Consider the following 24,060-nt stretch of genomic DNA (forward strand, 5'->3'; position numbering starts at 1 on the left):
AAGTGTTCCCTCGGAATTCGTATAAAATGATTCAAATGCAAAGTTCTCCGCGGCCGAATGTGTATTGTATTAATTTTAGAGGCCCATACTGGTAATTTGCATATTTATGGGTCTTTATATATCCGGAATTTAGTCAACCACTACTATAAAGTTCGGTCACAAAATTGCTTTTAGTTTCTTTAGATATAATTGGACATGCAAGTGGGTATATGCAAAACAAATAGGATCAAGTACTGCTTCTCTGACACGGTGTTACCCATCCCAGCTGCCATCTTGGATCCGCCATTTTGGATTCAACTTTCGGTTTTTCAAATCGGAATATGTGCATGTGGTACATGAAATTCATATAAAATTTTCTCGGAAATTCATTGGTGTAGTTAATTTTGACGTAGCTTGTACGTTTGCAAGGTATTGCATGTTAAATGTCAGGCACTTCACGAATGTTAGATAAAATAGAAGATTGTACGTTCCCCGTGTGTATATGTAATCTTTTAACCAATTTATTGTTGACGAAATATTCCCTGAACGTAAATCCATACATACACACAGATATAAATACGGAAATGGTAGGTCTTCACCCAAATCTGGTCGTATCTTCATTTACATTAGGCATTTTGAGCGTAATAGAATACTTCCTTGTTATGGTACAACATGAAAGTAATAACAATCACTCACAGAAATGTAATAAAATTATAATACCAATGTTGTGAAGAGTTTGTTTATACCTAGTCAGTGGCGTATTTACAGTTTTTGTTTCAGGGGCTTTTCTAACTTTATTTCTGAAAATGTTAAAATTCTGCAAGATATTTCATTTACTTTAAGATAGTAATTAAAATTTTGGAGGGGCTTAAGCCCGGTAGCCACCTCCTAAATACGCCACTGCCTACAGTTTTCTTCTTCTTCTTCTTCTTCTTCTTCTTATTATTATTATTATTATTATTATTATTATTATTATTATTATCATCATCATTATTATTATTATTATTATTATTATTATTATTATTATTATTATTATTATTATTATTATTATTATTATTATTATTATTATTATTATTATTTCTTTTCGCAGTTAGAAATTGTTTTGATTTGTCAACATCGTTACCGTAACTGACTATAAAATGTCTATTTGCGAAGTGCCTGGAGGAATTTAATATGCAATATCTTCCAAACGGTACAAGCTACTGTAAAATTAACTTCTCAGTGGATTTCGGAGAAAATTCTACCTGAATTTGACATATCACCTGCACCTATTCCCATTTGAAAAACCGAAAGTTAAATCCAATATGGCGGATCCAAGATGGCGGCCGGGGTAAGTAACATGTGTCAGAGGAGCCGTACTTCATGCAATTCGTTTTGAATATACCCACATTCATGTCCATTTACATCTAACGAAACTAAAAGCAATTTGTGTCCGAGCGTTAGTAGTGTATGAATTCCGGATATATGAAGGCCCATAAATATGCAAAATACCCGTATATGCAGCTAAAATTAGTACAATAGACATTGGACCGCTGAGAACTTTGGATTTAAATCAATTTTACACGAATCCCGAGGGGACAGTTCGCGAATGTACCTTGTAAGATGAATCTTCATTGTTTGAAGAGTTTCCTTCCCAGTGAACTGCGTATATCACTGACATAATTAATTGCGTGTGTAATTTATTTACTTATTACATACTGCATGCAAAAAGAAAGAAAACACTCGTCATATATGAATTAGAAATTCCAACCACAAGTGGGCTCAAATCTTGCAAACGGTGCGAGATATTGAAAAAAAATAATCGAAAAAATTCCCATTTGATACACTTTGTCGATTTTTATGAAGGCGTCCTTCACTTGTATCTGTAAAGAGACATGTAAAGATATGAGGAATGACAAAGAGATTCATGTTCATATGTGAATGATGCGCTGTGTAGAGAGCGCAGGTTCAGCTAGTTGAAAATGAATAGTCTGCACTTATTTCTGTTATGTCGTTTATTCGTGGATTTGCATTAATTACAGAACTTACAGTTACGTACATTAATTACAATTACATACAAGCCTACCAACATGAAGTGTTCTGTTGCAACAAATAGGTATCTTGAATGAAACTGAGTTCTGAATATGTTCTTTGGTCGGGTGAAGTTTTGTTAAATTAACCAAATTACTTCTTAAGAGAAAGAGCAGTAGGCAAATTTCACTAATATTCATGCATTAAAACATATAATTACTATTATTTAATATTTTAATATAGACACTTATATAAACTTTATGTACAAAATCCTGTATGTAAACAAATACTTGTTTTCTAGTGCGACAGATTATCTATTACAATCAAAATGAAAGTGACTATGTTTCTAATTTAATAACTCTTGAATCATCAGACAGACCTCGATAAAATTTTCAACATAGATGAGGACGGGATGTTTTTTATGATTTCACTTTCAAGGTGGAACTTGAGGGAAGGGGAGAGGGGGGAAATGACAGATATTAGTGTCGAATCCATAATTTTCGGGGTCGCCGAAATGAACAATGACACTTCCGATGCCGTTTAAATTAAAATTCAGCCCCACAACTTGGAGGAGGGAGGAGATACTTAAAAATAATTGAAAATGACCGATATTAGTGTCGAGTCGACAGTTTTCGGTCTCGCTAAGATGAACAGTGACACTTCCGGCTGTGTAAATCCAAATTCAGTGCCACAACATTGCAGAAGGGGAATATACGTCGATTTTTTCTGGCGGAACGCAACGCTACGGTATACCGAACCTTTTAATGGTAGCAGAATATTTCTTTTTCTGTCTTAAAAATCGGTTGACAAGAAACTTAAAAAAATACCAAATAGTAAATGTATAGGTTTATTGAAAATCAGTTTTTGTTTGTGTGTTCGTTTTCGTTTTCCTTTTTTCTTTCTGGAGAAAGAGTTGCGAATCTTTGCTCCTTCTTGAATCCAGTTAATAATATTCTGGGATCTTTCCCTCGCTGCTACGTCCTCGCGCTTCCGTTTGTTCATTCCTTTTTCTCACGGTAATATAAACCATAAAGGCTCTGAACCGACCAGATTTTTCTCTGAAAAGACTGACACAACAAAATAATTCCAACAAATTTGTCTGTCGCTAATTTAATGGTCATTAGAGGTGGAAAGTTGAGGGTTGAATTCCTGAGATAAATAAAGCAATAAAGCAATTGCGGATGGTGAGCAAAAGTCAGACTCTCTCTTTCACGCACATACACACACATGTATATGAATACACAAGATGGGCATTCAGTTAATGAAAATGTGCATTCAAGATGCAGAAATACTACAAATTTTCCATTCAATTATCTATATAAGCCGGCTACGAGTCTGTTTCGGTCACAGGTGCAGTCCAAACCGTCCAAACTATCCTTTCCTCCTACCAATTTTACAATTTAGGATTGAGCTTCTTTCAGGATGTAGCCTACCGAAGGACCACACAAATGTTATAAAAACTATTGTTTTTTGTATGCTTTGGCAGATATTGAAGCCTGCTCACTTTTGTTACTTGCGGACACGTTGAGAAAAGCAATTTAGTAAACCAAGCTTTGTCTAAAATCTAGTTTTTTTTTTTTTTTTTTGTTTTTGTTTTTTTTCATTGAGAAACAATTTAACTTATTGCGCTCTCGAGTTTGTGCTCAAGTGGAAAAGATTGAAGTTCCGACCACAGCGGCTCAAGAGATTCTGTGAGTCTTAACATTTTGCATGCGGCTTCGGTTTCGGGGACACTAAATCGTCGTGGGATGGATTTTCAGCAATGGAGTATCTTTCATTTAGTTGGTCGCGTGATTTGTTGTGTGGTGTGGCAGACAAGAAAGCTGTAAATATTTTCGAATTATGAAAATTTTAATTGAATCTTAAACCTACGTATAAGTGTGCACTGTGTAGAGGAACGTCGAGTAGTTATCTCCAGATATGACAAAAAATATAGTCGCTTTTTTAAAATTGCCAAGTACCACGTGAGTACATTTCTTATCCTACGGTGTATGAACCATGTTTTAAAATGTTATGCTCTTTTTTCGTAATTTACGTTGCAGTCTGAAATAGGCTATAAAACGTAGATATTTCAACATGGACGTACGCAGGGGGTGGAATTTGAGGGTCCGGACCCCCCGAAGTCCTGATTTTTGTGCAAATTTAGTCTAATTCTAGGGGCAAGTTTACAAATTTTAATATAGGCCTAATTTATCCTCAAATTGAATTTGAACGGCCCTGAATACCTCTGAACCCTCCGAAATAAATAGAGGGCGCGGTGTCTCAGTGGTAGAGCGTTTACCTCCGGTCTTGGGGTCCCTGGTTCGATCCCAGCTCGCGACGTGTGGACTTTGTGGTGGACAAACACCGCGCTCGCGGGTTTTCTCGGGGTTCTCCAATTTCCTTCCTCTTTCTTCATTCCACCATTTCGTTAATTTCTCATTATCACCGTCTCCTTTAGCCTAACCGGCATAACCGTGGGACGTAAAACTTAAAGATTTCATTTCATTTTTCCTTCCAAAATAAATTCCTGCGTACGTGCTTATATTTTAATTATCTTTTATGAAAATGCTGTTCTACTGAAAAATATAGGGTTTGAAGGCCCTATTTGCAAACTTCGACTTTTCAGATAAATTAACGTTGATTTGTTAATTCATGTACAAAAACATACGCAAGCGCAAACCAACCTATAATAAAATATAGTTTACTTATATCCCTATGTACATACCACAAGAATTATAACTCTACCTGTCTCCATAGCCGAATGGTGAGGCTCCGAAGTTGACCATTTTCCATATCTTCTGCAATTAATAAATTGTACTGCCCGTCTTTGATGGTCCATTACTTGGCGGGAAAATTTATTTCGACAAAACAAAAAAAATATGAGTCTCTTAAAAACATGTCTAGTTGCTATAAAAAAGTGTTAACAAAATCTGAGATGGTGATGGTACAATTTTATATTTTTTTGCCTGAGTTGAAATGGAAGGCACCACATATGTAAAAAAAAAAAATAATAAATAAATAAATAATAAATAAAATAAAATAAAATAAAAATAAATACAGACAACTATATTTGTATAACCCTGATATCAGTGCACTTTTCCTTATTTATTTGTTTTAATATGTGTATATATATTTGAGTTTATTATGCCCTTGCCGTAAACATATTAAATACAAGTAATCTTTATGGTTATGGCAATGAACGTTTGGAATACTGCGCACTTCTTCTATATACTTATCACTTTTCACTTTAGTGATTCAAATGCATTCCTGTGGCTGACTAATTGTTTTATGATTTTTTTATATATCTTTGACACCTTTATTTTCACTGATATTTATGAGTTTTGTACTGCAACTAATAATTTTGAAGCATCTCCAACTGAATACAGAATTTCTGTCACCGTATCTCCTCCAATACCATTTTCCGCCAATACCATCCCTGTTTCTTCTTCTTCAATTACATGTTACGGAAAGTTTCTGTACTCTTCCTATTCGGATAAACAAATGACAGGGGACAAAGAATGGCGATTTGGATCTGTCATAACCTACTGATTAACGTGAAATCCTAACCACATGAGCTCCTGCCGGGAATTGAACCCGGGTCTCCCACATCAAAGCCCCACCCCCCGAAAAGAATCTAAGTTACGGCGCTGGTCGTCAGTTGCAGGGATGGTCCCGACTTACATTACATTTCGTCTTTAATATAACTTCTAATTTCCAAAGGAGAAAAGACGACAGAAATTATTTTCACATTCTTTAAGTTGTATCAACACGTGTAGAAAGACAGTTCTATGTTTATGTTCCATAACTACTAGTTTATTTTCTTATATTCATATGAGGAGTTTGTGGCAAATTGAGGCCACATGATCATAAGGCTGCTAATCATGAGGCGCAATCCACTAGGCGTTCGATTTCCTCTGAAGAACAAGGTCGGAATTCTAATTGTCATCAGTATTTCTGTGTTCGTGTTCCTGTAGTTGGAATACGTCGAAAGTAGATGAGGTGCCAGTGGCGAACAATACTCCGGTTGGAGCGATTTGTTTAAAAGAAATTGTTAAAACAGGAAACTCCCATTGCAGCTACTTGGGTTCAAATTCCGTCGTGGTAATTATTATTTTTTCTGAATGGGAAAATAATGTTCATGTAATTGGTATTGTAATTATGTTATTCCTTTATTATTATTATTATTATTATTATTATTATTATTATTATTATTATTATTATTATTATTATTATTATTATTATTACCTGAGCAGCGAATGAGTGCGGGCGGCTGGTTCTGGAACTAAAATACAAACAATAGTGTTTCTAACCGGATTACTTGTAATTAATCTATAACAGTTATTTTTGTCCTGTTCGTAATAAACCACTTCACGCATATGTTCAAGTTAAGACAAACACAGTTTCAAATACGGGCGTCCCTGGCGGGGGACGAAGGGGACGCGTTCCTCCCAATATTTTGAAGTACAAAATATTCAATATTTTATTCTAATTTAATTTATATATTAACGACAGAATAACATATAAATACTATTATATTTTCAATATAATATTCAGATTGTGAAACGATTATAACAGAGTTCTTGATATATCTAAGGGAGTCCGTGAAGGTAAGCAAAAAGATAAGAAATGGAATCGAATATTATGAACAGGTTCGGCTAGGTAGTACCATTTAAATAACTTTCTTTTATGCCCCCCCCCCCAATTTTACATGCTAGAGACGCCAGTGGTTTCAAAAGTTATAGAAGTTATTTCCAGAACACTTTAAGGGACTGTAATTTAAAAAGTACATACACCCTCCATATTAAATTGGCAATAACTTGCGAATAAACCTCAGTGTTGTACAAAGAAACACTACGAACTTCGTAGCATTCGAGTGTAAGGAATTCCTACTTCTTCTATTAACAAAATCTCGAAGTTCATTTTTGTGAATCTAAGTTATACTTTGGCAACTGAGCTTTCGTTGTTTAAAGCAAGTTCTATTGTGTAGTTTTGAAATAAGACGTCTTCGAAATTGCGATCAAGTTGGACCATGTAATCTCCGATGTACTGTCTAAGCAGTGTCTTGAGTAACAAAATTCTTTTGCACTGAGATCATTTTCGGATGTGCTACAAAAATCCGGTCAGAGGGAAACTGATCTTTCAGCCACTTCCGAAGGAGACTTGAATCTGCCCCTGACTGAGATAGTAAATAAAGATAACTCTCTCTGATGTCTAACCTGCCATTATTTAGCATGGTTTGGTAATTTTAAAAATCCAGTATCTCTGCTGTATTTTGAAAACTTTATTTAAAAGAAATATACCCAATGTTACATTCGAGGCGATATGGGAGCGATTAAAGTCTAAAATGGGGTGCCTGACAATTGAAGATTGCTTGTTCTTCCAAGGTATTGAACTCCAGTGAAATTCAGGAAAAAAAAATGAATTATGTATTAAAAAAAGAAATAGAAAATATATTTTCAGGGTAACTCTTACAGGCATTATATTATTATAAAATTAACGCTACTTCTGAAACTGATTAGAGTGAACAGATATGCATTTGGATAGCAAAATCACTTGCATCAAGTTTGAAGAACGAAGTTTGTCTCCCATTGTTATCTCATCGCTCAAAGATACCGATGATGAAACGATTGGCCGAAAATCACACAGCCGCTTCTTTCATCAATTCATGAAAAAGATGAGTGCCAAAATTAGGTATCTAAGTTCATTATTAGCATAAAAGAAAACCTCTTGCAACCATACTTAGCATGTTTTAATACTTAGACTTGAAATAAAATACAGCTGTTTAAAGATGATTGCCTTTGTCTTTGAATTTCATATGTGGGCAACAATATAGGGCTTTTCAGATAAAGGAGGGAGAGGGACAGGATTTGTCAAACAAGACTGTACATCTGATATGTTTGAACTATATGTAACTTGTGCTTACGGGCTAAACTCAGTCCTGTAACGTGCCTTAGGTATGGCTCCGTCGTGGGCCACCGGCCGTTAATGACCAGGACAAATATCTATAAAGGGAAACATGCCCTACAGTAATAATTGTTAAATGAGGGAAATTAGGCAAGATCCTCTAGTGCAAATCTTAACTATATTTTCTATAATAATTCTCATCTATAGGATTTCTGCGTATTTCAGCTTAGCAAAACAAAAAACCATGATATAAATAATCAAAAAGATGCTATTAGGATTGAAATAAAAGCTTATACAGTATATGTGAATTGAAAACTTTATAACAATAATTCAATCAAGCAATATATACTTTCAAGGATTTGAACAAGAATAGTAGTTTCTACATATGTAAATTTATATCCTGATATATATATATATAATTTTATACTAGAGAAAACTGTTTTTACTGTAAGTATATTTAAGGAGTCTAACAGAGTAGCAACATCTACCCAACCACAATTCCATAGCATTAATTTTCTTTTAAAAAAATCATATTCAAAATTGTTCTAATAACACGCTGTTAAATAATTTAAATAGATATAAAGTATATTTACTCCTAACTAATGTAACACCTTAAATCAGAGAATATAACAAATTAGTATAACAACTCACCCATTTACAAAAGTGGTATATAATTCCATTCACTCCCGATTTAATTAAGTTGGTGTCACAGTACAAAAATTTTCATCCACACAATATCGCCAAACCGAAATAACACTTTTCGGAAATTAGATACCAATACTTTAGAAAATATCTGAATGTAGATTTCTTTTTCAGGAATAAACTGTAAAATTCACTAATTCTGAAACGCTTGATATATATTAACATTATACGCAGTTGACTATAGCAGAACAGATAGTGCCCACTTGCACAGTAGCAATCGAATGGCTAAGCCATCCTCTTCAAGCACCGTCGTAGGTACGTAATTCACAACTTTCCGCCAGAGGCGCTAAAAAAATTACATCTTTATTTCGGGTTGCATACTCCTCAGGCAATACACTCCAAGATTTTTTTTATTAAGTGTGGATAAAATTTCCGCACGTAACAGTCCTCTGAAGTTAATCGACAAATGATTATGTATTACAGACACAAAGATAATACTAGGCTGCCAAGTTTTAAAATTATATTGTGTATGAAAACAGACAGTAGCATTAATTCTTTGTCACTTGAGACCTAGAGTCTGAAAGAAATTCAAAAGGAGTTCAAGGGGAATTTCTGTACTGATAAATAAGAATTGTGAGTTTATCATGTGTTGAAGCAATGATACGCTTACATTACCCATACGCTGATGTTTTATCAATACTTTTATTCCACATTTACCAAAAGGCTAGATTACGATAATAATCCTACAAGAAAGATGCACTATAATTAGATTTTACAAGTCAGTACCGAAAGGCAAGTTATTCAATCACATAGCCCTTTAAAAAATGAAGGAAAATTTTCTTCTTCACCTCCTTTTCCCTCCAAAGAGTTCACATTCATCGAAAAATATGAAATGATATTTCTTTAGTTTAACGTCCCATTATTGTACTCTTTATGCTAGAGAAGACAGATGATTAATGAAAGATTGTAAAATTAATTTTTGAGTTCACACGGATTTCAACCTAGAACCACGTAAAACAAAGGCACATGCGCTAGCCAATAGACCAACGGAGAGGACTTCCTTAGTTCTCGAGTGGAAAGGTATCGGAATTCTTCTTTGGCTAAAACTCGAGAAAATAATTTACCAACCGTTAAACATACATTTAAAACAAACACAAGCATCGCGAGCCTTAACTTGACTTAAACTTACAGTTACAAGGTATTGCGCAAGTCTCTAAGATATCAACCCTAATTAATCTTTTAGTCATTGGCATCGTTATTCCTGTGTTTTACAGGTTGCTCCTGTCTCATAATGAAATCAAATAAAACGTAATCAATTGTTATACAATCTTCCTAATACATGGTAGAAACTCAATTGCGTGCTATCTTGTTCTTAAATTGTCAATTTCCATGCATATGTCATCCACAATACATCTGCATTACTGCAGGAAAACCATTTCTGCATTCAATAACAACTATACAATTTATGGCGTTCTTAATTAAGCGAATGCAACTTTTGGAAATCGTTGGATACACTACAGAGCAGGGGTGCCCACAAGGGGGGCTATGACGCAAACTGCGTCATTGAAATATTTGGGGGGAGTTAAAAATCTATATAAATATGTTTGAGAGGGTGTAAAAATTAATCGAAATTTTTTTTTTCATGGAAGAATACTTACGGATAGTCAATTGAGGGGAGTGCGTCATGGACATGAGGGGGGGCACCACTGCTGCAGAGTGACGCTCTCCGCTCCCCTGTCCCACCACGCTTACCTAGAAACTGATGTAAACACAACAGCAGCGGCCTCCTCGAAAAACCGCACTAATATCCTGGACAGGTAATACCACAAAAGGAAAGAAAAAGTAACATAGTCGAAGATATTCATAGAAACAGAAAAGGTATAGAGTATGTCAGACGTTTCTTAGCTTTATACATGAATGCAATAATATTATTACGTTTACGGATTTGCAGACAGAATTATCATTTTATGACAACAAGAAATGGAATATAAAGATTTGTTACCTGATAACAGTCATGCATTTTGTTTCGCCCTTCTAAGTAGAAAGGAGAGGTGACATCTGAAATAGGATCATTCTCATGACTAGCGATCCCTATTGTAAGTTCGATCACTATTAGCAATTTGTGCACAGCTACGAACAATTCCTTGGAACTTATTTTTGGCCCATACTACAGCAGTAACGACGTGTTTAGCCCTTATGTATTCGTCAATTCTTGTCCAAACACGTTACTTGGCAGACAGTTATAAAGGTTGATACAGATGACGTAATTTTGTGTTATTGGCGTTTCACCTGTAAAGGAAGTTGTCTCAACTCTAAGGCTAGTTTTAGACGGAAGCATTTATCGTAGCATTTCTCATAGCAAAAATCGTATCATCGATATCCTACCGTGTAAAGTAGCAAATGCTATAGCATTTCCCATGCCATGGCATATCCTATGGCATTTCTTGTCGATAGAACCTGCTCTATTTCGTAGCATTTTCCCCAGCATTTCTGCTCCGATTGCAGCGCCGTGGTGTGTTAAAAGGAAGCGATGTGTGGGAAATTGAATTGTAGTAAAGAAAAATGAGTTGGAGTAGGGATACTATTATTATGTTGATTAAAAAAATATGAGGAACATCCTTGTTTGTACAAAGTTAAAAGCGTGCAGTTTCACTATACGGATACACACAGAAATTCATTTTAAAAAAAAACTTTCTCGTTTCATTTATTAGTGTGCTCTTGCATTCTTCGGTGCAGGTTCACTTTAACAGGTGGTAACGTGTAGTTTTACTTTACGGATCCATAGTATAAGTAGTTGTAGTAGTAGGAGGAGGAGGAGTAAGTAGTAGTAGGTGTATTAATAGTAGTAGTAGTAGTAAGAGTAATAGTAGTAGAAGTAAGTAGTAGTAGTAGTAAGAGTAATAGTAGTAGAAGTAAGTAGTAGTAGAAGTAAGTAGTAGTAGTAGGAGGAGGAGGAGGAGAAGTAGTAGTAGGAGTACTTAGTAATAGTAACAGTAGCAGTAGGTGTAGTAATAATAGTAGTAGTAGTAGGAATAGGAGTAGGAGTAGGAACGGGTAGTAGTAGTAGTTGGAATAGGAGTAATAGTGGTAGTAGTAGTAGGAATAGGAGTAGGAACGGGTAGTAGTAGTAGTTGCAATAGGAGTAATAGTGGTAGTAGTAGTAGTAGTAGTAGTAGTAGTAGTAGTAGTAGTAGTAGCAGCAGCAGTAGTGGGAATGGGTTAGAAGCCCCGAAGGGGGTGATTGGGTTCTGTTTTCGATACAAAATGGGGAAATTACAAACTTGCCAAAATTTTATGGCAGCTTATTGAAAATTACGTGCATTTCAGGTTCGACTTTAATTTCTATATTTCCACATAAATACGCATCTCAGATGTAAGTGCACACCATATTTCCATTACTTATACACTACTCTATTAAAATATTAGAAATTTCTTTTGTAAATTTTAAAATCTATGGATCTGTATAGTATAACTGCACCGTTAAAAGTCCTTTGTACCATAATAACCATATGCGAAAAAGGGCTTTAGAAGAAATAGTCACTCAAATATCTGTTTTTAGTTTTGGTGTCATAATTGCGCTCTTCTCCAGTGATTTGTTTGCTACGTCACGACAAAATGCTTATCAAAATGCTACCGTGTAAAAGCACAATATACTTTTCATGCCATAGAATATTATACGAGATTTTTGACAGCACATCTGCTACGAGAAATGCTACGATAAATGCTTTCGTCTAAAACTGGCCTTAGACCCAGACAAATTGAATATTTTTCATGTTAGTATACATCAGAAGTATCAGTTTTGTAGATTGTAAAAATTTACTGAATTGCCACACCCGGAATCGATCTCGAGTCCCTAGCATTACGAAACTAACGCTTAAGCCACTACTCTCAGACAACACTGTTCTGGGAGAAGGAAAAAATGGAGCTGTAGTGAATTCAGTAATTACACACTTTTACGATTCCAGTGTAATAATGCTGAAACTTTATGGTTTCAGTCGTGATAAAATAGTAAAGTGTTATGCAGAAAGAGTAGTCCAGAGAAGTCAGCTTTAAATTGACAACTCACATGTACGGAGGCGCTGCTATATGCTCTCGCTTCGGGCCCTAATTATCTAGGCACGGCGTTGGACAGATACTTATATTAATGGGAATCTGGTGTTTCAGGGCACTGCATTATTTTTTTAAGTTAATTCATTTAACGAACCTCTATGCTCACTGCATTGTAGACAGCATCTTCTGACGCGACAAAACGTCAATGAACCACAAAAATACTCCCCCAAAATATGTAAAATCGCTTATTTGTGTGATTTGATTAAATTAAGGTGAGTCTAAAAAATAGTTTAAAAAAGTACCAGAAAATTACCCGGCAGGAGGTTCGAACCACCAACCTTATGATTACTGGGCGTATGTTTTTCCGGCTTCTCCACTGAGACGATGAAGAAGACATCGCTTGTAAAGGGATAAATCGTTGAGATCGTTTTAGTCTGGTCAATCAGAGTGCTCTTTTAACCGTATATATGAGACGATAACTGTTTGGGATAAGATAAAATGCGTTTCCCATGTAATTTTATAACAAAATGACGCGTGTCTATTTACTTTATTTCATAGTTCTCGCATACTCACTTTCTAATGATCGACGACAGTTGCCATCTAAATTCATACAATTATCGCACTCAAGATTTTTCACTTCATGATGCTGAGGCTGTGGTTATTCTTGACCCCCGGAGCTCACTTTAGGAATAGTTCGTCAGGAAAAAATAATATATAATAATAACCGCATGCACATTACTGGCGATAGTTCGTGTAGGTCCTTTTGCGATGCTCCGCGACGAATCGAAGGAGTGCGGACCAAAACGAAGTCCTCGCTGCGACGCGGTGGGAACTTCAACACCCCGACGCGAGATATCGTGTTTCGACTCGACGAAACCCTGCCGGCAGTGGGAAACCGTCTCGTTTCTATATTGACGATCGATGTTTACCCGCAAGTGGGCCACTAGGTGTTTGCGACGTTTACGGCATGGGGTAGGTCCATTTTCATATAGCCTCGCTGCTGAAAGGAACGTTAAACTCAAAATCAACTCAACAAAAAATACAGTGCTTCGCATCATATATCCATATATGCTTACCATGCGCTTTATAATAATTTCTAAAAGCTTGTTTATTATATGGAGCGCTTAGCGCACAGGGCAATGAACCCATTAAGTTATGAGAAAAATAGACAAAATTTGTAATGTAAGCTTCTGTATGTTGGTCTACGTACCTTGATTTGGGAGTTTCAAATTTCATCCCCTTTTAAAGTGAGAAGTATCGATAATTCAACAAGGAAATAATTTGACCATGATAATTTAATTGAAATTAATCGTAAGTTTGCCCATGACAAACATTTTACCATTTTATATCGTAAAAGTCAGATCCATCATTATTGTAACAGAGCAGTGCTTGAGGGATTGACAGTAAAAATTCTAACTCCGATTAGTTAGAATTTGACAACCTGGTTTTATTACAAGTATAAACTCTTTAGTCGGTAGAAAAGAGGACGTGGATCATGTGTCGTGTTGATGACGATGTGTTTTGGATCATGTGTCAGTGTTGATGACGATGTGTTTTGGTGTGTGAGTGGTTCATTGTGGGTGGTAGGTCTGAGTGGGTCATGGTGGGTAGTGGGTCAGAGAGGGCCAAGTTGGGTGATGGATCGTGTGTCATAGTGGGTCGCGGTGGGTGGTGGGTCAAGTTCTCATTGACCCACGCCATCTCTGATCAAATCTATAAAACCAAACCAAACAAAGAGCAATACTATTACACAAAACGCTCAACATCTTAGCTATTCATGACAAACTATTGCATGATCCAAATAACTCTAGTATATCAACAAACCATCATTTGTCATATTTTACAGAAATAGGTCATGACTTTTGTGACAACCTGATATTTGAAATGTTGTTAATACGCAAAGTTCATTGATCTCATCATTTATTCACTTATTCTCTTATGATTGTCAAAACCTTTAGGGCACTTCCCGTAGATATAGAAAGGTGAAATGTAGTATCCAGGCTTGGTGTAGCGTGCAAGTAAACCAAAGAAAAGCAACAGGATTTCCCTCCTCCAAACCCCCTGAAGTGGAATGTGTTGATTATTCAACAAAAAGACTTTAAATCCAATCAGAAAATTCATAAGACATAAAATATGTAGCCAAGTCTCGACTTCGCAATAATAATAATAATAATAATAATAATAATAATAATAATAATAATAATAATAATAATAATAATAATGAAATAACACATATAAAATCAATTACGCAAACAATACCTTCCAATTAAGAAAAATGATTGCCACTACGACGGGCCATAACTTGTGGGGGCAGGGGGCCACTTCCCCCACCCCCAGAAAAGCTCCCCGCCGTTCAAGGGGTTCCCATTTTAAGACAAAATTGTCTTACTCCATATACGATACGAAAATGAAATTATAAGTCAAGCATCAAACAGGTTCACTACATTACATACGCAGAACAGTACACTATACGTAAATAAAACAATTATGAGTCGTGGTCCCATTTCCGTAAAAAAAAATGTCTACTATTAGGGGCATTAAAAATAATATAGTCGTATATTATTGTCAGATGTGTCAATATGGTCCCCTTAATGAATTAGTCGTGTATGGAACGGGCCCAGAGGCGTAACTAACGACCCCGCAGACCTTGGTGTGGAGGAGATTCCAAGAATTTCAGATATCCTCTGATCTTATTGGCCGATACAAATAGGACATCAAGAGTCATAACCTACATATAGCGGAAATTAAGACAAACTGCTGCCGGGCCTCGTGGCCGAGTGTTCTAGGGCAACGTCGTAGTAATGAAAATATTTTTTGGCATGGGTTCAAACCTTGCCCAAGGATTTTTTAAATTTTCATAACACTTTTTTCATTAAATAAAGCTTGTAATTTTACTATACGCATCCATATTAACAATAATAATATAATAATAATAATAATAATTAGTAGTAGTAGTAGTAGTGGTAGTAGTAGTAGCATCATTGATAATAATTATATTGTTTATATAAAAACTTGAAGAAAGTACTTGAAACTACACCAGCATTTAGCTCAATTTTCTTCGTTTTGACTCGACTCGAATCGAAACTCGAGTCAAATTCGAGTGAAGTTTGAAGAAATTTTTGGAGTTGAGTTCTCGAGTCGAGCGCCTTTGTACATATGAGTTGACAATTTAAAGTTGACTTCTCTGGACTATTCTTTCTGCATAATACTTTACTACTTTATCACGACTGAAATCAGAAAGTTTCAGCATTATTACACTGGAATCATAAAAATGTGTAATCACTGAATTCACTACAGCTCCATTTTTCCTTCTCCCAGAACAGTTATGTTTAGAGTAATGGCTTCAGCGTTAGTTTCATAATGTTGGGGACGCGAGTTCGATTCCGGGTGTGACCAGTACATTTTTACAATCTACAAAACTGATATTTCTGATGTATACTAACATGAAAAATATTCAATTTCTCTGGGTCTAAGAGTTGAGACAACCTCCTTCACAAGTGAAATGCCAACAGCACAAAATTACGTTATCCGTATCAACTTCATTCGTAACCATCTGGCAAGTAACGTGTTTGGACAAGAATCGATGAACATATAAGGGCTAAACACGTCGTTACTGCTGTAGTATGGGCCAAAAATGAGTTCCAAGGAATTCTTTGTAGCTGTGCACAAACTGGAAATTGTGATCGAACTTACAACGCTAGTCACGGGAATGTCCTATTTAAGAAGTCAACTCGCCTTACTACTTAGAAGAAGGGCGAAACAAAATGCATTACTGTTATCAGCTAACAAATCTTTATATTCCATTTCTTGTTGTCCTAAAATGATAATTATATCTGTAAATCCATAAACGTAATAATATTATTGCGTTCATGTGTAATCCTAAGAAACATCTGACATACTCTATATCTTTTCTGTTGCTATGAATACCTTCGACTATGTTACTTTTTCTTTCCTTCTGTGATAATAATAATAATAATAATAAACGAATTACATAATTACAACAGCAATTACATAAACATTATCTTCCCATTCAGAAAAAAATGATAAATGCTACGACGGGATTTAAACACAGGCACGTGCAATAAGAGTTTCCTGCTTTCATATTTTTTTTAAACAAATCGCCTCAACCGGAGTATTGTTCGCCACTGGCACCTCATCTCATTTCGACGTATTCCAAACACTACAGGAATACGAACACAGAAATACTGAAAACAATTGAAATTCCGACCTTGCTCTTCAGAGGAATTCGAATCCCTAGTGGATTGCGCCTGATGATCAGCAGCCTCATGATCATGTGTCCTCAATTTGCCACAAATTCCTCATATGAACATAAGAAAATAAACTAGTAGTTATGGAAGATAAACATAGAATTGTCTATTTCTACACGTGTTGATACAGTTTAAAGAATGTGAAAATAATTTTGTCGTTTTTTCTTCTTTGGAAATTAGAAGTTGTGGTAAAGACGAAATGTAAATAAATCGGGACAATCCCTGCAACCGATGACCAGCGCCGTAACTTAGATTTTTTCTGGGAGTGCATGCATTAATAAGCTTATTTGTGCCCCCTAGGAAAAGATGTTCTTCTAATTCTTGGGTCCTCTCGCACGCGAAGGTCTGCAGTTCCGTTTGTTACTACCTTGGCCCAATTCGTACATGACAAAATGGTTAAGGAGACAATATTGATAAATCTCAAAGCCATACGAATAAATATTATTTCTAGAGCGGCTAATAGGCATTTTTTACTGAAATGGGTCCACGACTCATTTTTGTTCTACTTACTTTTTTTGTGCTGTTTTGTTTATGTAATGTTGCGACCCTAGTTGATGCTTCGTTTCTAATTTCATGTTCCTATCGTATATGGAGTAAGAAAATTTTGTCTGAAAATGTGGCCCCTCGAACGGCGGGGAGCTTCTCTGGGAAGGGGGCACTTGCCCCCTGGCCCTAATAAGTTATGGCTCTGCCAATGGTGTAGCCTTAACTTGAAGAACGTTTCGTGATATTTTCCTCATAAGGAACGTCTATATAAATTGTTTTTGAGTTAAACAAGGAAATCTTGAGTAAGTCATTAAGAGACACAAATTGCTTATATTTTCTTGTTTATATTTTTATTTATATTTTGTTTATATTTGTTTGTTTCTGTTATATTTGAGTATCTTCTTTTCATTTTACCATGAAACTACTCTAACTAGGTATTAGTTTGTGTGGAAGTTTAAATGGCATGGTGGGAGAGTGGTTAGCGCATTGAAGTTCTATTTGGTGGACCCGGGTTCGAATCCTGGCGAGGCTGAAACTTTTTCGTTTCTGTTTCAATTTCAATGCATACTCAGTGTGGCATGCAAGATCTTCTCTCCTCCACAAAGAAAATGATGTTAATGAGGAGAATTGGAGAAGGTCTCTCAATGGAGGCAATTATTTACAAAGTTATTTCCAGTAGATGTTCTAGGTTTGATATTTTCAGCTACTTTCTGATGCATATGTGATCAGTATTTTCGTATCTTTCAATATATAGTATATAATGAAAAATACACTACATACACAACAATATTGAACTTAAGGGGATGTCTACCCACTTGCAAGTGTTTCAGGATCCCTATAAGATAACACGTAGATATTTGTATGTGAATATTTAACAAGATATTGCACTTACCGTCTCAAAATTTTCCATGGTATTTTCCAACAGCAATATCTATATGTTCATGGTTTCTGTTTTTGATTTAATGCCCCAGATCAATTTAGATTAATTATAATGTATACTTCCGTTTACACTTGGCAACGTAGAGGATAGAATTTCTCCAGGAATTGAGAGCTCTCTGCTGAACCTCTAGCCCTAATATTCTTCGCGTCACGTGGTAGTGATTTATGAGCGCTTCTGGCTAAAAACAAATGTTGTCTCTGTTTCTTCCTTTTTTTTTTTTTTTTTTTTGTCAAGAACTTGTTTTGGGCAGCTTTGTCCTCAGTTTTGTCCACTGCCTCTATCGAGATAGCAGTTATACAATGGAGATCGTTTGCAGATCTCATAGCAGATAATGTAACATTCTTTGAAGAAACTCGAAGACTGACATAGGAAGCGCGTGACAATTTGGGGAGGGAATCTGGAGCGTTGCAATTTTGTGTTCTGAAGTCCGAATTATCACACAAGACGAAATGACCATAAACAAGAGACTTGTGAAGGAAGAAGGAAAATGTTCTTAGTAATTGTATCCAATTGTTTCCACATTTTTCACCTTTCCCCCCGAAAGATCCCTTCTAAAAGGGAAAGAGGGGAGGGTGATTTTGTGACCCTTGAGTTTTAGAATAGTCTTGAAACGAAATGCAAAGTGCACTTACTGGAAATTCTACTGTCGTTGTGCTATAATACATGCCAGCTGGTAAACATTCACAACCTAGAAGATCGTGATCAGTGCAATGACATCAAACAATCCTTTCGTCTTTCTTGGCCAGACATCGCTACCACTTTATTCGGATAGTTCTCCATTTCTTTCACGATGTTTACTCAACTTCGGAAGTTGTGAGCTTACACTGGCAATCGAATCCTATTCTACGTACAATGGAGACACAATATAACGAGATTCAGCTAAGGAAAAACTCCTAAATAGTCATTAGTAGGAAAAGAAGCTGAGTACTATTCAGGAATGAATTGTTAATCATCTCTTAGAGGGAGGATATTTTCGAGAAAATGTATGCATGGAAAATAATAATAATAATAATAATAATAATAATAATAATAATAATAATAATAATAATAACACAGCTACACAAAAAGAATAAAAGTTCTGTGCACCAGACCCTAGGGTATGGATTCAAAATATTTTGGTACCCAGAACCCAAATTTCGAAACCCCAGGACGATTGACCATGATATTTTTTTTAAATGGGCGATAAACATAAGCAAACGTAAAACAGCACTTACGTTCTTCGCCCATAAAACAAAGTTGACACGCTTAATCGTCCTGGAGTTTCGAAATTTGGGTTCTGGGTACCAAAATACATCGAATCAATACCCTGGGGTCCAGTGCACAGAACTTTTATTTATTTTGTGTGGTTGTGTAATAATAATAATACTGTATAAGGAAAAGGAATGAAGACGTACTAAAGGAAGCTAATGAAGGACGACAGATCATGAAGATAATAGGAAAAAAAAGAAACAGCATGCTTGGACATCTTATTCGGCACTCCGATTGGATCACCGTGTTGATAGGGGAAAAGGCAGAAGGAAAACCAGGAAGTGGAAGATCAAGGATAGAAAAATCTATAAGTTTTACGTCCCACAGTTATGCCTGGTAGATTAAAGGAGCTAGTGATGTTGTGAAAAGGAAATGCTGGAATGCAGAAAGTGGAAGGAAACGGGAAAACCCCGAGAAACCCCCCACACATGGTGTTTGTCCTCCACAAAGTTCACTTGGTGCGAGCTGAGATCGAACTAAGGACGCCATGCATTAGAGGTGAACGCTCTACCACTGACCCACCGCGGCCCGACCAGGGATAGACGCAGTTACAAAGAAGAGACCTTATCAAATTATAAAACAGCTCTCCCAGGGGAGAGAAAGGTTTTAAAATTTCCTTCTTGCGCATCAACCTATGATTGAAGTGAGAAAGATTATTATTATTATTATTATTATTATTATTATTATTATTATTATTATTATTATTATTATTATTATTATTATTATATCGAGAATGTACTTCTGGGTTTCCTCCTTAAAAAATACACACACTATTTGCAATTATGGTTATCCTACTTTTTACAAATTTGTCTTTTTTTTTTCTCTGTCTTTCATTCCCATCATGCGATGGGTGGGCCATAGAAAGTGACGCCTTTTCTGTGGCCAGAGTGATCAAATTTGTCTAATTCAATATTGGTTTAAATAGTATTAGTTTTCAAGCTACATATATGAGTTCTTTGACTAACTGAATAGTGCATGCCCCTTCTGGCTCACTCGCCACTATTTAACATTAAATTTCAGATGCCTCGATATACTTGCATAAGTTTATTATTTCTAAAATAAACATTACGTAAAAGGTTATTCAAATTGATATCAAGTTTTTCTGACATTTGTATATTACGCATATCTTTCTTAATTTGCATTACTCACATTACCCCAGAGAACGAACAAATTTTAGAGTTCTGGTTTGAACTTCTCTTACAATAATAAGCAAATATACGAGGAACAAATTTACCATTATTGACGATGCGGAGGGGAGGAGATTTTCTGGACTAGGAAGGAATGTGTGCGGGTGCAGAGCAGAGGTCTGCACGGGCCGGAATTTTCAGCCCGGGCCCGGCCCGTGAATTTACAATGTGAGGCCCGACCCGAGTCCAAAATATGTCTTAGCATTTAGGCCCTAGCCCGGACTGAGCTCTGTGATAATCAAATGAGCCCGAAATAAGCCCGAATTGCAGAAACTTAATTATTAATGCAAAATTGTATTTTTATTTACAGCAATTCGAGGTTTGATTTTGCAGTTGTGTTTTAAAAGTCCTCCAGAAAGAACGGTGCAATTTGTATCGTTTTACACTATATTTACAGAGTTAGGCCCGAAAAAGTCCGAGAAATATGGTTGTATATTTAAAAATTCACAGCCCGAACCCAGGGGCGTCATTTAGGAGGACAGGGAGAGGCATTTGCCCCCTCCCGAGTTTGAGATTTATATACTTTTATCAATAGCATAGTAGTAAATCAGTGAAAAACGCGAAATTTTACCTATATCAAGGGGTCTTGGCCCCCCAAGCCAAATCTGAAATGACGCTACTGCCCGAACCCCTCCCGGGCCCGAAGTGATACATTCTTTGTAGGCCCGAGCACGTGCAGACCTCTAGTGCAGAGGCGTTTCAAGTGGTGGGCGACTGGCCACGGCCTTGCATCTTGAGGGACCTCGCAAAGACCAACGAGCCTAAATCGATTTAGCACTCACTTTTGTCGATGCAACAATAGAAACAAATATGAATTCGAACTTAATTACAGAAAAACAATACGCTTCAAACTAACTTTTCATCTATTCGTATATATTAGATCGCTAGCATACGCGACAGGCGGCGAGTTTATTTTAAAATTGCAATAATGAATGTGTATAAGTCTTTATCGTTGAGATGAATTGTTTTCGATAAATTTTATTATAATTAGCAATTTTTAAAACAGGGTGCAGGAAGGACTCGTAAACCTTATTCGCCTTCTGTGCAGATGGTATGGTAAAAATCAATACTGGATAATGAAAGTGTAAGTGTAAATGCTAATATGGAACAGAGAAACAAAAGAGAACTTCTTCAGAAGGGAATTGGGAGGGGAGGGGATGAGAGTACAATGCTGTGACACTTAAAATGCGTCTTGATTTGTATACTTCAACAAACTTTTCTTATTAGATTACGCAATTTCTAGTTTCTTACTCCGATTATTCAAAGTATTCAAATGTTCTCGGAGGGAGTGACCGCCCCTCCCTTTAATCCGTCCGTGGTGTCATTCAGTTTGGCTTTTCGCTACTAATTCAAAGTGCTTTCCGAAACAAGTTGTCTTCTTGTGACAGCAGGGGGTGGAAGAAACAAACAAACCGTGAAAGGAAGAAAGAAGAGGTTTTGGGCTCTTCCAGTCCAGACCATTCTAACCACTGAGAAGTGAGAATCACAACGTGATTTTTCTGGTAAGAGCGTCCTTTTAAAAGCAGCTAACAAGCAAACAGATGGTCAGCCCTCTCCCCTCTGCAGCATACTTTTTATTCTCTGTTGCCAAACTTACTGAAGAATATATTGCAATTAATCTAACGCATGTAACGTAAATTGGAGACCGTGGTTGGATTTATATGGGTCTTGTGTATTTGTATTAAAAATTTCAAGTTATTACCTGCAATACTTTGTTAGAAATTACCATATTAAATTTTACATGTTATCAAATGGAGAGTTAGAAACCTAAGCGGAGATGGTAGAAGATCCCCTTAACATATGATGTTCATTGAACAACACGCTCTGAACCAGAGAGATTGATCTTAGAATGGAGAACTGTTTCGTTAGTCACCTACTTGACAATTTTACTCGCATAAACACCTGGATCAGGGCTACCAACTGCTGTCAGTGCCGAGAAAAGTTACGTGTAAGTTGGGTTGCATCTGTCTAGGCGTTCTCACACCCGAAAATTACCTGGACCTCAAGTAATGGAATTAGAACGCTTAGGGGGGGGATTACTTTTGTGGCTGGGTGTACAATCCTGGCTAGTACTAACACTAAGGTACAGTTGATTGGTGACTTTCAGTGCTTATAAGCAGCAACAGAAAGTAAAAATTAATATTTAATTAAAAATAGAATTTGATCATACTTCCGCTGATTGTACTAAGTTTATCTCTGCCCCATATTTTAATGTATAGAATCACTTTTCTTTATATTTCAGATCGAGTGGGAAGGCTTCAGAATTGCCTACGGATGTAATAGTTACTTTGTACTTTCTGGATTCATTCGTTCATCATGCAGGAATTCCTCGAAAAGTACTGAATGCACATATACCGGACCCCATTTTAGACCAGTACCAAGCTATGACCAGTTAAAACCGCTGAAATTTCAAAACGTATAGACAGAAAAACAGTTGAAGCATCTAGTTATATTTACGAATATCTGGAAGAGTATGAAAGTTTCACACAAGAGTAATTTCGCCTCTTCAAAGATCTTTTGTATCTGATTTTGTCTAATATTTGCTGTATAAGAAAAGCTAAATCAAACATTAGTGTCTTTCATTTATTGTTGGAATCATCTACAATATATTAGTTGCATTTTCAATCGATCAAATGTATCGTAGCGTACATAAGTCTTTGACCAGGTAATGCCGACTGCTTTGAAACAAATGCAGACTATGAGAGTTAAATCTGTCATATCTGTAGTTTCGTGTGGAGAAGAAACAAACTTGTGAACCAAAGGTTTAAGAACAATTCATGTTATTAATATAAACTTTGCCGAAGATCATTAACTTATATTATCATAAAAGAAACACGAAAGACTTTTTGAAACGAAGAAAAATAACATACAACTTTGCAAGCGGAGACAAAGAAACCTAACGTAACCAGACTAAAGGCGAATCGTTTACAGCGAGTGATCGCGGTTCACTGGTCAAGGCGCTTGGCGAGTAATCTGGAGGTTCTTGGATCGAATCCACGTCGGGTATTTTTTTTTTTTACTTTAGGAATTTGGATGGCGAATGATTGGCGATGACACACGTTTTATTATATTCAGATATTTGAATACACGAATGTTCCAATACTTGAACTATCAAATCTTCAGGAATAATAATAATAATAATAATAATAATAATAATAATAATAATAATTATTATTATTATTATTATTATTATTATTATTATTATTATTATTATTATTATTTTTATTATTATTATTATTATTATTATTATTATTATTATTATTATTATTATTATTATTATTATTATTATCTCGTAGAAGATTAGAAATTAGAAACTTATTATCGCTCAGGTTATACGAGCAGAAACGTGACATTAGGCAAACGA

General features: G+C 35.9%; 1 protein-coding gene across 5 annotated transcripts in view; it reads left to right on the forward strand.

Annotated features, from left to right (window-relative positions):
• Strump (WASH complex subunit strump) overlaps nt 1–23,263 on the forward strand; it is a 579,189-nt gene extending 555,926 nt beyond the window's left edge. For all 5 annotated transcript variants that reach the window (XM_081746920.1, XM_081746918.1, XM_081746916.1 and 2 more), the window contains exon 21: nt 22,939–23,263. In XM_081746920.1, the coding sequence (XP_081603046.1) occupies nt 22,939–23,092 (154 nt within the window). In that variant the 3' untranslated portion in view covers nt 23,093–23,263. The remainder of the gene's footprint in view (nt 1–22,938) is intronic.
• Nucleotides 23,264–24,060: the final 797 nt, after the last annotated feature.

This window comes from Thermobia domestica, chromosome 18 (genome assembly GCF_964235325.1).
Source record: "Thermobia domestica chromosome 18, izTheDome1.hap1.1, whole genome shotgun sequence".
In the NCBI taxonomy this organism is placed as follows: domain Eukaryota; kingdom Metazoa; phylum Arthropoda; class Insecta; order Zygentoma; family Lepismatidae; genus Thermobia; species Thermobia domestica.